The 17,545-nt window shown below is 44.6% G+C and overlaps 1 protein-coding gene across 2 annotated transcripts in view; it reads right to left on the bottom strand.

The window, feature by feature from the left end:
• LOC115180516 (tubby-related protein 3) overlaps nucleotides 1–17,545 on the bottom strand; it is a 45,435-nt gene that overhangs the window by 16,975 nt on the left and 10,915 nt on the right. For both annotated transcript variants that reach the window (XM_029742666.1, XM_029742667.1), the window contains exons 2-3: nucleotides 10,181–10,222; nucleotides 2,998–3,049 (exon numbers count right to left, since the gene is read on the bottom strand). In XM_029742666.1, the coding sequence (XP_029598526.1) occupies nucleotides 2,998–3,049; nucleotides 10,181–10,222 (94 nt within the window). The remainder of the gene's footprint in view (nucleotides 1–2,997; nucleotides 3,050–10,180; nucleotides 10,223–17,545) is intronic.

Raw genomic sequence — 17,545 nt, 5'->3', positions numbered from 1 at the left:
CATTTAAACAAAAGACTTAAGAGGATAGGATATGAGAAAAGGATATGACTCAATACACTGTTTCATTCACCAACCTGAGGCTGTGGGAGCAAGACATTGTACAGGCCTAATGAAAATAGCAGACTAGGAGATATCCCACATCCACGGAAGTGTGAACCACTAGAGACAGGCTTTAACAATGATATCACCAGGATGAGCTGAAATCAAATGCTCGCACACATGCACAGTACACACACGCAAGCACGGACATATGCAAACACACACACACACACACACACACACACACAGAGAAATATACACACACGCAAGCATGTACCTGTGCACACACAACTTCCCATGTTACTCTCAGATCAAAATAGTCAACCATAAAGGACATAAACAGAACAGAGAATAAGAGGTGCTGACCCACCCTGTCCATTGGTGTCCGGAGTGAGACAGAGAGTAACAGTGAAGTGCAGAAGTTTCTCTGTGGAGCTCAGGGTTCCATGCTCTGTGAGACCCGGCACGTCTAAACTCTCTCCCACCGAGCAGCAGTCATGCCGGGCATGCCTCTGTCTCCCTGCCCCCCTCTACCCCTGGATCAGGCTTTCAGATCAGACAACTAACACGAGGATAACCACGCAACACCAGCTTCCCTCTCACTCTGAGTCCGTGTCTCCTCCTCAGCCTGTGAGAGAGTGAGTGTGAGAGAGTGTGAGTGAGAGAGAACTAGAGTGTATGTGCGTGTGACTGGGTGGTCACTGTCACTAACTGAATCAGCGGTGTTACTCACCCCGGGGCAGAGTGGGGAAGAGAGAGAGAATGAGTGAGATGGAGAAAGGGAGGGAGGGGGATAGAGGTGCTGCAAGTGTCTGTGTTTGTGTGTGGGTTGGTTTTTCTATCCTTGTGGGAACCTAAAATCCCCAAAAGTCCCCATAAGGATAGTAAAACAAGGAAAATTCTCCCTTATGGGGACATTTCCCACGTCCTCATGAGGACAAAGGCTATTTTAAGCGGAGGGGTTAGGTTTATAGTTAGGGTTAGAATTAAGGTTAAGGTAAGGGGTTAGTGGTTAGGGTTAGGTTTAGCGTTACAAACTTTAGAAGCCTTTTTAAAACTAAAATATACTACAAGTGTACATTTCCTGCTGTACAGGGAAATTCTCAGCAACAAAAGCAACAAATTAAGATCCTACATCTGTAGGCATACAGCGCACTACACAGACTGTCTACTGAAACCTTTCTACGGTTATTCCCTACATAGTGCACTAATTCGTTAGTGCACTACTTCTGACCAGAGCCTATGTAGGGAACAGGGTTCCATTTGGGACGCATCCATCGAGTCAGTCTATGTGCCTACCAATCATCTCATCCATCTTTTACTCCATTGTGTGACTGTTGCCTAAGACTGGTTTCTTAAACCAAATCAGTCAGTTTCACTTTAAAACAGCGTGGGTGGTGATAAGGACACTGAAGGCAGGAGGGATTGTAAGGAACAATCATCAAACACGCAGACCAGGAAGAGCTGTTTGCTGAGAAAGGAGCAGATTGGTGCTTTATCTCTACAATGAGTGCTAAAACAATTCACTTCAGGAAAAATACGTTTCTTTCTGCTAATTGGACAAATTGTACTTCCTTTGAAAATAAAAGAGTTCAAAGACACAATGTTTTCCCTCGGTTTCATGACAATCAGCCTTACTGTGCTGATGGTCGGAAATACAAATGCTATTACAAAGCCAACTAAATTCATAGCCTGAGTGACACCGGAGGCAGAAAACCAGGTCATTTATACACTCGCTGCCAGTCAAATGTTCAAGCTTGACAGGCTCACAGCTATAAACATGGACTGAGACCTCAAAAACAATTCTGACAAAAACATGAAAAGACACCAAAAACAACCAAAACATCAAACGCAAAATGCCTCTAGATATATAAGATATGGACTAGTCTGGTCATTTCTGCATCATAAATAGAATACTCATGACATATACCCTGATCAAGTCTATGGGAGCTGTAGTGTCTATATGGGAGCTGTAGTGTCTATATGGGAGCTGTAGTGTCTATATGGGAGCTGTAATGTCTATATGGGAGCTGTAATGTCTATATGGGAGCTGTAGTGTCTATATGGGAGCTGTAGTGTCTATATGGGAGATGTAGTGTCTATATGGGAGCTGTAGTGTCTATATGGGAGCTGTAGTGTCTATATGGGAGATGTAGTGTCTATATGGGAGCTGTAGTGTCTATATGGGAGCTGTAGTGTCTATATGGGAGCTGTAGTGTCTATATGGGAGCTGTAGTGTCTTTATGGGAGCTGTAGTGTCTATATGGGAGCTGTAGTGTCTATATGGGAGCTGTAATGTCTATATGGGAGCTGTAGTGTCTATATGGGAGCTGTAGTGTCTATATGGGAGCTGTAGTGTCTATATGGGAGCTGTAGTGTCTATATGGGAGCTGTAGTGTCTATATGGGAGCTGTAGTGTCTATATGGGAGCTGTAATGTCTATATGGGAGCTGTAGTGTCTATATGGGAGCTGTAGTGTCTATATGGGAGCTGTAGTGTCTATATGGGAGATGTAGTGTCTATATGGGAGCTGTAGTGTCTATATGGGAGCTGTAGTGTCTATATGGGAGCTGTAGTGTCTATATGGGAGCTGTAGTGTCTATATGGGAGCTGTAGTGTCTTTATGGGAGCTGTAGTGTCTATATGGGAGCTGTAGTGTCTATATGGGAGCTGTAATGTCTATATGGGAGCTGTAGTGTCTATATGGGAGCTGTAGTGTCTATATGGGAGCTGTAATGTCTATATGGGAGCTGTAGTGTCTATATGGGAGCTGTAGTGTCTATATGGGAGCTTTAGTGTCTATATGGGAGCTGTAGTGTCTATATGGGAGCTGTAGTGTCTATATGGGAGCTGTAGTGTCTATATGGGAGCTGTAATGTCTATAGAGTGGCTATGATGATGAACAGGTGCTGTATGTGGCGTAACTAGTTTCATGTGTATAATAAAGTTAGTCTTTACCTGCTTTTCCAGCTTCTGCTGCCTGAGGCTGGTGCTGTCATCATCAAGGGCACTGAGAAGAGACGAAAGACAAAATGGTTACTATCCACTCATAACTCATATCTGACTGAGACATAATACAAGTGGTTCTGTGGTTAATACCAATCTGTTATCTGGGTCTCATCTGTTATCTGTTATATTTCCAATAAGAAACAATTTGCTACAGTGGTCACTAATCAAATCAAATCAAATGTATTTATATAGCCCTTCTTACATCAGCTGATATCTCAAAGTGCTAATGAATGCACCCCTGATCGAGGTTGGGTGGCATACAGATTTTCATACCGTTTCTGTACCATACCGGGGTATTTGGTATTACCGGAAGGGGCCTCATTTCTTTTTGAAAAAGGTAATGAAAATCATACCATAGGTGTATCTACAGTTGAAGTTGGACGTTCACATACACCTTAGCCAAAAACATTTAAACTCAGTTTTTCACAATTCCTGACATTTAATCCCAGTAAAAATTCCCTGTCTTAGGTCAGTTAGGATCACCACTTTATTTTAAGAATATGAAATGTCAGAATAATAGTAGAGAGAATGATTTATTTCAGCTTTTATTTCTTTCATCACATTCCCAGTGGGTCAGAAGTTTACATACACTCAATTAGTATTTGGTAGCATTGCCTTTAAATTGTTTAACTTGGGTCAAACGCTTCGGGTAGCCTTCCACAAACCTCCCACATTAAGTTGGGTGAATTTTGGCCCATTCCTCCTGACAGAGCTGATGTAACTGAGTCAGGTTTGTAGGCCTCCTTGCTCACACATGCTTTTTCAGTTCTGCCCACAAATTTTCTATAGGATTGAGGTCAGGGCTTTGTGATGGCCACTCCAATACCTTGACTTTGTTGTCCTTAAGCCATTTTGCCACAACTTTGGAAGTATGCTTGGTGTCATTGTCCATTTGGAAGACCCATTTGCGACCAACCTTTAACTTCCTGACTGATGTCTTGAGATGTTGCTTCAATATATCCACATCATTTTCCTACCTCATCATGCCATCTATTTTGTGACGTGCACAAGTCCCTTCTGCAGCAAAGCACCCACACAACATGATGCTGCCACCCCGTGCTTGACGATTAGGATGGTGTTCTTCGGGTTGCAAGCCTTCCCCTTTTTCCTCCAAACATAACGATGGTCATTATGGCCAAACAGTTCTATTTTTGTTTCATCAGACCAGACGACATTTCTCCAAAAAGTACGATCTTCGTCCCCATGTGCAGTTGCAAACCGTAGTCTGGCTTTTTTATGGCGGTTTTGGAGCAGTGGCTTTTTCCTTGCTGAGCGGCCTTTCAGGTTACGTCGATATAGGACTCTTTTAACTGTGGATATAGATACTTTTGTACCTGTTCCTTCAGCATATTCACAAGGTCCTTTGCTGTTGTTCTGGGATTGATTTGCACTTTTCGCATCAAAGTACATTCATCTCTAGGAGACAGAACGCGTCTCCTTCCTGAGCGGTATGACGGCTGTGTGGTCCCATGGTGTTTATACTTGCGTACTATTGTTTGTACGGATGAACATGGTACCTGCAGGCTTTTGGAAATCGCTCCCGAGGATGAACCAGACTTGTGGAGGTCAAAAAAAAAATTCTGAGGTCTTGGCTGATTTCTTTAGATTTTCCCATCATGTCAAGCAAAGAGGCACTGAGTTTGACGGTAGGCCTTGAAATACATCCACAGGTACACCTCCAGTTGACTCAAATGATGTAAATTAGCCTATCAGAAGCTTCTTAAGCCATGACATAATTTTCTGGAATTTTCCAAGCTGTTTAAAGGCACAGTCAACTTAGTGTATGTAAACTTCAGTGAATTATAAGTGAAATAATCTGTCTGTAAACCATTGTTAGAAAAATTACTTTTGTCATGCACAAACATCAATGACTCTAATGATTTTCAATGGAAATCCACCAGGGGGCATTGCTGCTGTGAATAATAACTGCTGACAACGCACTGAAATCTCCTGGCAGAGCTACAATTGAATGTTACCAAGGTGTTTGCTTGAAAAAGCAGTTTCACTGCTGCGCATAACTAAGACTGTCATACAGGATTACTGTCATACCTTAGGCTATAACTGTTTGAGCTTAGCCTGACTGCATGATCTGCATACTGTAAAAAAACATGTAGTTGTTAATAGATATCATTTTGTCCAGGAGTTGTTCATGACCACAGAGGCTAAGTTGATGAGAAAAGCTTAGGGCTCAAGCTACAAAACTCCTCACTTTCCTGGTGAGGTCAAAAATGATACTGTATCAGAACTGTGTAACTCAATAGAACAACGCATCAGACAGCAGCACTACTGTGCTACAAAGCAACAGCAAGTCTAGATCTAAAACACAGTTCTCCATAGAGTCCTGTCTCTAGCCGTCAGAGTGGTGGCTGTTGTTTGGGACTACTTTTCCTGGACTCCTGTGAAAAGGCCTGCTGGGTACATGTTGCTAAGCTACAGTGGAGAAGGAGAAGAAGGTGGGAGTAGCAGTGGGAGTCTATTCAGAGGCACAGAGCGAGTTAGAGGAACCCACCGCTACTCTACCCAGCCACAGACATAACCTACAAGACACTCTCACTGACAGACATAACCTACAACACACTCACTGACAGACATAATCTACAAGACACTCTCACTGACAGACATAACCTACAAGACACTCTCACTGACAGACATAACCTACAAGACACTCTCACTGACAGACATAATCTACAAGACACTCTCACTGACAGACATAACCTACAAGACACTCTCACTGACAGACATAACCTACAAGACACTCTCACTGACAGACATAACATTTTTTTACATTTACATTTTAGTCATTTAGCAGACGCTCTTATCCAGAGCGACTTACAGTAGCGAATTCATACATTTCATACATTTTTTTCTTTTTTTTCTGTGCTGGCCCCCCGTGGGAATCGAACCCACAACCCTGGTGTTGCAAACACCATGCTCTACCAACTGAGCTACAGGGAAGGCTATCTACAAGACACTCTCACTGACAGACATAACCTACAAGACACTCTCACTGACAGACATAACCTACAAGACACTCTCACTGACAGATATAACCTACAACACTCTCACTGACAGACATAACCTACAAGACTCTCTCACTGACAGACATAACCTACAAGACACTCTCACTGACAGACATAATCTACAAGACACTCACTGACAGACATAACCTACAAGACACTCACTGACAGACATAACCTACAAGACACTCACTGACAGACATAACCTCCAACACTCTCACTGACAGACATAACCTACAACACTCTCACTGACAGACATAACCTACAAGACACTCTCACTGACAGACATAACCTACAAGACACTCTCACTGACAGACATAACCTACAAGACACTCTCACTGACAGACATAACCTACAACACTCTCACTGACAGACATAATCTACAAGACACTCTCACTGACAGACATAATCTACAAGACACTCTCACTGACAGACATAACCTACAAGACTCTCACTGACAGACATAACCTACAACACTCTCACTGACAGACATAACCTACAAGACACTCACTGACAGACATAACCTACAACACTCTCACTGACAGACATAATCTACAAGACACTCACTGACAGACATAACCTACAACACTCTCATTGACAGACATAACCTACAAGACACTCACTGACAGACATAACCTACAACACTCTCACTGACAGACATAACCTACAAGACACTCACTGACAGACATAACCTACAAGACACTCTCACTGACAGACATAACCTACAACACTCTCACTGACAGACATAACCTACAAGACACTCTCACTGACAGACATAATCTACAACACTCTCACTGACAGACATAACCTACAAGACACTCTCACTGACAGACATAACCTACAAGACACTCTCACTGACAGACATAACCTACAAGACACTCTCACTGACAGACATAACCTACAAGACACTCTCACTGACAGACATAACCTACAACACTCTCACTGACAGACATAACCTACAAGACACTCTCACTGACAGACATAACCTACAACACTCTCACTGACAGACATAACCTACAACACTCTCACTGACAGACATAACCTACAAGACACTCTCACTGACAGACATAATCTACAAGACACTCTCACTGCAAGAACACAGTGTATGTGGGGAGGGGGGTTGATGGAGAATGGGGGAGTGTGTGATGGAGGATGGGGGGTGGTGTGATGGAGGGATGGGGGAGTGTGTGATGGAGGATGGGGGAATGTGTGATGGAGGATGGGGGGTGTGTGATGGAGGATGGGGGAGTGTGTGATGGAGGATGGGGGAGTGTGTGATGGAGGGATAGGGGAGTGTGTGATGGAGGATGGGGGGGTGTGATGGAGGATGGGGGAGTGTATGATGGAGGGATGGGAGAGTGTCTGATGGAGGGATGGGAGAGTGTGTGATGGAGGATGGGGGAGTGTGTGATGGAGGATGGGGGAATGTGTGATGGAGGATGGGGGGTGTGTGATGGAGGATGGGGGGTGTGTGATGGAGGATGGGGGAGTGTGTGATGGAGGGATGGGATAGTGTGTGATGGAGGATGGGGGTGTGTGATGGAGGATGGGGGAGTGTGTGATGGAGGGATGGGAGAGTGTGTGATGGAGGAATGGCGGAGTGTGTGATGGAGGATGGGGGAGTGTGTGATGGAGGATGGGGGAGTGTGTGATGGAGGGATAGGGGAGTGTGTGATGGAGGATGAGGGAGTGTGTGATGGCGTGATGGGGGAGTGTGTGATGGAGGGATGGGGGAGTGTGTGATGGAGGATGGGGGAGTGTGTGATGGAGGATGGGGGGTGTGTGATGGAGGATGGGGGAGTGTGTGATGAAGGATGGGGGAGTGTGTGATGGAGGATGGGGGGGTGTGATGGAGGATGGGGGAGTGTGTGATGGAGGATGGGGGGTGGTGTGATGGAGGATGGGGGAGTGTGTGATGGAGGATGGGGGAGTGTGTGATGGAGGATGGGGGAGTGTGTGATGGAGGATGGGGGGTGTGTGATGGAGGATGGGGGAGTGTGTGATGGAGGATGGGGGAGTGTGTGATGGAGGGATGTGGGAGTGTGTGATGGAGGGATGTGGGAGTGTGTGATGGAGGGATGGGGGAGTGTGTGATGGAGGGATGGGAGAGTGTGTGATGGAGGGATGGGGGAGTGTGTGATGGAGGATGGGAGAGTGTGTGATGGAGGGATGGGGGAGTGTGTGATGGAGGATGGTTGAAGATTGGGAGGAAAAAAACAAGGTTCTGCCACCATCTGCTGAAATCTCTCAGAACAATTTAACATCTCTGGGCTTCACTAATTTCTCTGTCAGTCCACATGCTCATAACATCTGTTGCTGTCAAACAGCCTGGGCTGTACTATACCCTTTACATCTCCCATTCAGACAGAACGTGTTACAGGAGTAGGACAAGAAGAACTTCATTAAGCACAACTATCTACAGTAAATAACAATCTCTCCACTGATTTACTCTCTCTCTCTCTCTCTCCATGAGGATATAAGGGCCTCATTATGTCATCATCACCGTTTCTGAAGGACCGTCACCAAATGCCAAGAGGAATAGAAAGCAGGACGATCATCTGCTGAGAGGCAAACATCATCCGTCTATTACGTGAACTCAGATTATTACAGACATCAACACCGATGACTTGGCCATGTCCTCCGACATCCTCAGAATGATGGATTAAAATCATTAGGCTAAGTAAGTAAGTAAATGATTACAGATTGAAATTCCACATTCTGTGGCAATAAGAAATGTTACCAATGTCATCGAACCAATGAGTTTTGGACCTGACTTGGCGAGTTGCTTGTCTATTTATTCAACAACCCCTGTTTGGTCAGCTTAACATTAATGATCAGTCATCTCAGAGGCTGCAGAGCACTCTGTTTTAGTGTGCTGATTGTAACAGCCCTCTTCGAGTCTAATCAACCCAGTGCAGCGCTATCCATACAGGCGTGCAGATCTGTCCACATGGAAGCCATTACATGGCCCTGAGCAGGTGTTGGTGACGGTAGTGACGAGTAAAGGATGATGGGAGGTGGTAATTACACATCCGGGATGGACATTACACTCTTAGGGAAAAAAAGGTGCTATCTAGAACCTTAAAGGGTTCTTCGGCTGTCCCCATAGGAGAACCCTTTGAAGAACCCTATTTGGTTCCGGGTAGAACCCTTTTGGGTTCCATGTAGAACCCTTGCTATAGACGGTTCTACATGGAACCAAAAAGGGTGCTACCTGGAACCAAAATGGGTTCTACCGAAGAACCCTTTTAACCCTTTTTTCTAAGAGTGTAGGGTATCCAGAGGAGGGCCAGGCCAGGGGGAGGAGTGGAGGAAAAGCAGGGGAACCTTTCTTTTCAACAGCTGTCCAGCTAGGGACCTGGGTGGAGACACAATGGGAATACTCTCCACTGGGGAAAGGCTGGAGGCTTGGTGGATATGGTTACTACCAAAGTGTGTTTGACCTCTTTTGGACTGGGGGGAAAAAACATAGTTGGGATACTGTCATTAAACGTACCGGTCTGTAAAACTGACCCTTTTTAGGTGGCTCTAACACCCGAAAAGTGTCCCCATTCAACCCTAGAGGTAGAAGAGTGACTGTGTGTGGCCACTGTGGACATTCCTTGATTCCATCCATCTACTTGACACCACAATCAATATGGCTATCCATCTCCCAACACTCAACTTAGTCTGTCTGACAACACAACAGCTCTTTCTAGTAGACCCTTATCCAGACTGATCTGTGCAAATTTCACTTCACCGGTTGCACTACAGGGTCTTTACCTGGCACTCACAAAAACAGAGCATTTCTGAAGTAGTCTGTCAACTGACCTATTGGACTGTACTATGAATAAAAAAATGGATGGGTGCTAAAGATGTAGGATCTTAATTTGAGCCAGTTTGCTACAGCAGGAGAATAATCTTGCAGCAACAGGAAATGTGAATTATTATGTGGTTTATAATAATTGGACATTTTTTGTAGGGGTTGATGCATTTTTCGTAAGGGAAAATCAAGTCTGAAATTTCAAAGTGGAAATTACAAACTTCAGAAGCCTTTACAAACCTCAAATATACTCCAAGTTTTAAATCACCTGCATTGGGTGATCAAGTTAAGATCCAACATCTGTGCTGCTTACCTTGCTGTTGAGGTAGAGGAGAAGCTGGCGGAGCTGGAGGGTCTTCAGGGCCATGGGGTTTTCGAACAGGTAACACAGGACACAGAGAAGAATAGAGTTAGCAAAAGATCAGTGACACCAAAAAGAATGATGCTAAAACGGGATGCTTTGGTACTGTTCTGACACTGTCTCAACGCTTGTGTAGTCCTTCAGTTTGAGAAGCACATGATCTTTCTAGCTTACAGGGAAATGTAAATCGATCCCCAGTCCATAACACATATGAAGCAATATACACTGCTCAAAAAAATAAAGGGAACATTAAAATAACACATCCTAGATCTGAATGAATTAAATAATCTTATTAAATACTTTTTTCTTTACATAGTTGAATGTGCTGACAACAAAATCACACAAAAATAATCAATGGAAATCCAATTTATCAACCCATGGAGGTCTGGATTTGGAGTCACACTCAAAATTAAAGTGGAAAACCACACTACAGGCTGATCCAACTTTGATGTAATGTCCTTAAAACAAGTCAAAATGAGGCTCAGTAGTGTGTGTGGCCTCCACGTGCCTGTATGACCTCCCTACAACGCCTGGGCATGCTCCTGATGAGGTGGCAGATGGTCTCCTGAGGGATCTCCTCCCAGACCTGGACTAAAGCATCCGCCAACTCCTGGACAGTCTGTGGTGCAACGTGGCGTTGGTGGATGGAGCGAGACATGATGTCCCAGATGTGCTCAATTGGATTCAGGTCTGGGGAACGGGCGGGCCAGTCCATAGCATCAATGCCTTCCTCTTGCAGGAACTGCTGACACACTCAAGCCACATGAGGTCTAGCATTGTCTTGCATTAGGAGGAACCCAGGGCCAACCGCACCAGCATATGGTCTCACAAGGGGTCTGAGGATCTCATCTCGGTACCTAATGGCAGTCAGGCTACCTCTGGCGAGCACATGGAGGGCTGTGCAGCCCCCCAAAGAAATGCCACCCCACATCATGACTGACCCACCGCCAAACCGGTCATTCTGGAGGATGTTGCAGGCAGCAGAACGTTCTCCACGGCGTCTCCAGACTCTGTCACGTCTGTCACATGCTCAGTGTGAACCTGCTTTCATCTGTGAAGAGCACAGGGCGCCAGTGGCGAATTTGCCAATCTTGGTGTTCTCTGGCAAATGCCAAACGTACTGCACGGTGTTGGGCTGTAAGCACAACCCTCACCTGTGGACGTCGGGCCCTCATACCACCCTCATGGAGTCTGTTTCTGACCGTTTGAGCAGACACATGCACATTTGTGGCCTGCTGGAGGTCATTTTGCAGGGCTCTGGCAGTGCTCCTCCGGCTCCTCCTTGCACAAAGGCGGAGGTAGCGGTCCTGCTGCTGGGTTGTTGCCCTCCTACGGCCTCCTCGACGTTTCCTGATGTACTGGCCTGTCTCCTGGTAGCGCCTCCATGCTCTGGACACTACGCTGACAGACACAGCAAACCTTCTTGCCACAGCTCGCATTGATGTGCCATCCTGGATGAGCTGCACTACCTGAGCCACTTGTGTGGGTTGTAGACTCCATCTCATGTTACCACAAGAGTGAGAGCACCGCCAGCATTCTGAAGTGACCAAAACATCAGCCAGGAAGCATAGGAACTGAGAAGTGGTCTGTGGTTACCACCTGCAGAAGCACTCCTTTATTGGGGGTGTCTTGCTAATTGCCTATAATTTCCACCTGTTGTCTATTCCATTTGCACAACAGCATGTGAAATTTATTGTCAATCAGTGTTGCTTCCTAAGTGGACAGTTTGATTTCACAGAAGTGTGATTGACTTGGAGTTACATTGTGTTGTTTAAGTGTTCCCTTTATTTTTTTGAGCAGTATATTTTTCATTTATCTAAAATAGGCCTACCTGAGCTAACAGATATAGAACAGACAGTGGCCTGTACAGTAGTACTACAAATGAACACCTATATGACCGTGGCGTGGTCCCAGTCCCCCAGACAGTGAATGAACACCTATATGACTGTGGCGTGGTCACAGTCCCCCAGACAGTGAATGAACACCTATATGACCATGACGTGGTCACAGTCCCCCAGACAGTGAATGAACACCTATATGACCGTGACGTGGTCACAGTCCCCCAGACAGTGAATGAACACCTATATGACCGTGGCGTGGTCACAGTCCCCCAGACAGTGAATGAACACCTATATGACCGTGGCGTGGTCACAGTCCCCCAGACAGTGAATGAACATTGATCAAGTGGTGTGTATTTGCTTAATCCGCCACAGGGTATCATCATTCTATACTTTAATCTGAGAATACACTGTGTCCTCCACCTCTATCAAACTTGGAGGACACCGTCTTTCTGTCCACTTCACAGGTATCTACGCGGTAATCAATGTTTCATAACACTGACACTGTGCTGTAAAAGACTTAATGACTGACAAGCAAACAAAACTCAGAACAGTAATAGCCTATTATGTTGTCACGAACAAGCTTAAGGATACCCTCCATGTCATGGCATTGTCCTCGGTCTGTTGGTGAAAAAGCTTGAGAATAGGATGAGACTACTGCATTCAGAGGACAATATGATGCAGTTCCAAACGTGTCTCTGGCATTTAGCATAAAATTAGAGACTTTATTATCAGACGAGAGACAAGGGAGAAGCGTATTATCAAACTGCAATAAAATGATTCTCATTAATTTACTTCACAGCTTTGGACTAATTTAAATCATGTTTTAAAGTTCATCGAATAAAGTACCTTTAATTTCCCCTTCGGCAAATGACTTTCCGGGGTTAAAAAGAAAGACCGAACGAGAGGTAGTCTAATTAAACTTCTAATTCCCCAGAGGTTGGACAGAATGGCTTCAGTTCCAGTTCAGCGAGTGAAATCACAAGAGAGAGAGATTATTAAAAACAGGGTGATGACATGGGTGAGATTAGGCTGTTTTTGATTCCCTGGCAGTCAGATCAGCTCTGCGTCAAGTTAAAGCTAGAATTTGGGAAAGCTAGAAGTTAAAGCTAGAAGTTTTTTGTGTGAAACGGCAGCCCTGCTATATACCAAGAATTGAAATGACCATTAAAACAGATTTCCAGATCGCAGATTATGCCTTTAAGGAAGCCAGACGAAAAGACACCAGTTGAATAAATGATCAACGCATGGTGAGGTGTAGAGCATGAACAACACTGTTTAACTAGGCCTAGGATATTATAGGACTCATTCAAGCTAAAGCGACAGTCTTTTCAACACAAGCGACTTCAATCAAATTCTTTCATGTCAGCTACTTGGTCAAATATTCTTAGCACGTCCTTAGTTAGAGCAAACAGCTGTAAAACAAAACCTCACAATATAACATGTTAGAAAGAAACGTGTTACAGTACAAGAGGTGGAGCTCTGAATAAGTAACGACAATGCACCAGACGAAACATGAGCGTGGGAGAGATCCTTAAAGGTAAACCTTTTTTTTATTATTAGCCCACTGGTGACACTGCATTTGGCCGGTGACACTTTGCTTCTTGAAATTCCAATATCTTTAAAACGTGACTGCTGACATACAAAACATTTTGGGGCTGTATCAACAGTGGACTAATGAAAAACCACTCAAAAACAACCTTTTGGTGTTTGTTTCCCTTTAACAACAGGTAAGCCATTCAGCCCAAGGAGAACAGAGAACCGGCGTGTGGGTAGGAGGTAGGATCAGTGGGAACAGGAGGAAGAGATGCTCAAAGCCTATCTGTCTGTCACAGGCACAACAAACACCTGACTCACAGGACACAGTCCTCTCTCAGTTCCTCTATCACCCTACAGTACACATTTATGAGAAACCAAGCACACAGTGTGTGTGTGTGTGTGTGTGTGTGTGTGTGTGTGTGTGTGTGTGTGTGTGTGTGTGTGTGTACAATATGATCATGTCTATGCGTGAGCGTGTGCCTACGTAGGCCTGCTGAATACCTGTAGGACCAGCGGCTGTAGACAGGCTGGGAGACACCACTCTTTACACTGTCCATGATGCTGTATCAGCCAGTCTAGGTGTGTGATAGTCAGTCCAGCAGCAGCTCTGGTAATGTATGGTACTCCCAACCCGGTCCAGTCAGTCTGAAGGTCTACCTGAAGCTCCAACTACAACCCTGCTACCCTGCAGCCAGGAGCGAGTCCCAGCGCCACACAGCTGAGGGTGAGGTCTCGGAGTAGGAGCCGTTGCCATGACGCCACACTTGAGGCTAGCCTCTGAACACAACACAGTGAACCCACAGGGATTTGTTAGAGGAGTCTAAATGTGGCGTGAGTTCATGCCAAGACAAAATACTGGGCATAACATCCCTAAACTTGGTCCTCTGACTTAGTTACATGTCTGTCTTTCTTCAGTTTCTAAGATGTATCAGATATATAGACTGATAGGCCACGTACTAAAACTGGACATGACTGTATCGGAATAGCTAAAAATGCTTTCTGCAGAACTCCACAGACGCCATTTCCTCTGACTCAGAGGGAGATATTTCACAGATCAAAACCGCAGACCATTGACACAAACTGAATTTAACACCAATTGACAAAGTTTCCGTTTTGTGGGCTTTAGCCTAGGCCCAGTATCTTAAGTAAAATATTCCAACACTTTTATTTTGACAGAAAATGCCAGAACATGGAATTTGCTTAGTCATAGCAAAATGAACCAAACTCTTTCTTGTCAATGTGAAACAACTTTATTATGGTTTTCTGCCTTTCTACATAGGCTTTCCTTATATGCTCCTTGTATCCATGTAAGTAGAGCGGTTTCTGGATGACAACCACAGTTACTCCCAATTACCGGAAGTATAAACAAACAACCCTCTCATTCCTTAAACTGGCAAGAAGTGGGGGACCTTGATCCTGTTGCTAGGAGACCACAGGACCTTTAAGTCATATCGTCTTCTGTGTGTGTACGTGTGTTTGCATGCGCGTGCCAGCGAAGGGAAAATGGCATTCTCCTCAGCTGAGGGCAATCTGGGGAATGATTCACCTGAGAGTAATTAAACACTGTCAAAAGAAATGACGGAAACAAGAGCTAAGTGTCGACTGGTAAGCACTCGAAGCACCGCCTTACATCCATATAACAATGATGAAAACCCAAAGAACGGAACGACAGAAGCTCGTTATCTCATGCATCCCATTGAGTCACGGCAGATTCTTCGGTCTACACGCAGAATCGGCCCACGGGAGATTAGGTAGGCTGAAATGATGTAGCCTACATGATACAGTTGAGAACCAGCCGTCCTATTGCAAATACCAACAAAAAAATCTCTGTCTGTCAGACCCTGACTCAACTGGGTGGATTGTCCAAGCCACTGTGGAGGCATGTGTTCGGAATGTGCTGGAAAACAGGAAGTAAATTGCTCCTCATTTTCTACCCTGTTGAAACGGCTTTCTCACCCACAGGTCTTGTACAGTTAGATACTTGAGGTCCAGCTGGTTGGTTCTAGGTCTGCCGAGCCATTGTGAAATAGGCATACAACAACCACACCTTTATGGAAGGGGAATTACTGATACTGATACTGATTTAAGACACATTTGAATTAAACCAGGAACAATTTTCCTACAGCAGACTGAATGGTAACTGATTTTGAGTGAGAGTGTGAGTGAATGATTATCTTTGATCACTGACCATGATAATCGTGTGCACTATACCTTACAGACACCCTGATTTTCATTTGTCCATCCATGTGCTTGTTAAGTACAGTTTCATGTGCTGCATTTTTCCCTCTACTCTGAGGTTTGTGGTATCAGCCTCAGATGCTGCTGTGTTAAGGTCACTTTCCACCTCTCTGTTCAGCTCTTAAAACAGACACTCGCATCTTCTGCCAATTGAGTCACCCAAGCATGAAACCCACAGCAGAGAGAAGAGAGCCTCAGTTGCCCTTACGGAGAAAGAGAAAAGGATAGGCTACTGGAAAGGGCTTGAGAGATAGGTGAGATGTTTTACATGCCAGGATTTAAAACTCTGTGCTATCTGTGTGCATGACTGCTGTCCACAAACAAACAGTGTCTGGGTGTTTGGGGGGGGCTTGGACATGGTGGCGAACCAGGCCTGGTGTGTTTTTGCCTGCCAAACCCAGGCTCCGAGTTTCCGTTACCCGGTAAATGGTGGCTTTCTGCCCAAAATAAAATAAAAAGCCTCTAAATAAAATTTCAACCAGACAAATTGTCCTGAAAAAAAATCTAATAATCTATTGCAAAATCATTATTTTTAGGTATTGATGAAGATGCCAGTCGATGTGCTCCAACTTCATAGGCAAATACACTTCATTTGGTTAATAAATCCTCAAGCTGCTTGGAAATGTGTGTCGGTGTGTGTTTCTATTTTTACTCACGCAAAAGACGCGAGGTCCTCACAAGGGGCTTCGGCTAAATGTACCCCGACTGGGCAAAATTGGCGAAGATTGTGTTGATTAACCCTGTTTCCAGTGTGCCCGTCGAGAGGGGATTCTTTCCCCAAACCAAAGTAAAGACGGCCTCAAGATCGCTCCTTCTTGAGGACAAAGTAACGAGGCTGATGTGCATCAAGCTGCTCCAAGGAGTTGGACAGTTTTGACTTCCCAACAGCAGCAGCAGCTCACTTTGAGCAGGCCAAGTTCCGCCGCAAAAACGCAAGTAAATTAGAGGAAAATTATTATGTTTGACAGGCCCAGTCCTAGCAGTTCTGCTGCCACCCTAGGCAAGATCACCATGTATAGTAGGCCAGGCCTATATAGATTTGGAATTAATTGATAGACCAGAGTAGAGTAATGATGTGTATCATGCACTATTGGTGCATTTCAGTTGAGCTTATTCAGCAGCACTTAGAAACTAAACATTGAGCTTTGGAAACAAGTCCTTCCATAAATGCATAAATGCATAAATGCTCCTCGTTTCACAGGAGCATTGTAAAATAAGCTTTCTGTTAATGAACCAGCTGTAACAAATGTTGTTTATTTACATATGGAATTTGATTGTCCAACACCAGTTTGATCATTTCTTCATTTTGTGGCCGCCTAGAGTGGCCTCTTTCCACTGCTGTGGTGCTGAATCGCAGCTGGAATTGGGAGCGAGGCGGGCTGGCCCTGGAGTTTGTAGACAGCCATGTTTTGTTATTTATTCGGCCTAATTAAAATCTCCACGCCTAGGTTAAATTAAAGTAGAGAGTCCTAGATTGTATTTGAAACTAGCTGTGGTTTGTTATTTATTAATTCAAATGTTCATACAAATAGGCTATAGGGCAGGTCGTTTGCAAATGATATTATACAAATATTACATTTTGAAGTTGTGTTTTATTACTGTGTAGGCGACTTGTTCTTATAGGCTAAATGTTTTTTCTTTTTTTAATGATATTCACTTACGATTTATAGCAGGGATGAAGACGCAATGGGCAATGTTTTGC

This window comes from Salmo trutta, chromosome 40 (genome assembly GCF_901001165.1).
Source record: "Salmo trutta chromosome 40, fSalTru1.1, whole genome shotgun sequence".
Taxonomy (NCBI): Eukaryota; Metazoa; Chordata; class Actinopteri; order Salmoniformes; family Salmonidae; genus Salmo; species Salmo trutta.
The sequence above is the reverse complement of the archived record's forward strand: the minus strand, read 5'-3'. Positions and strand labels throughout refer to the sequence as shown.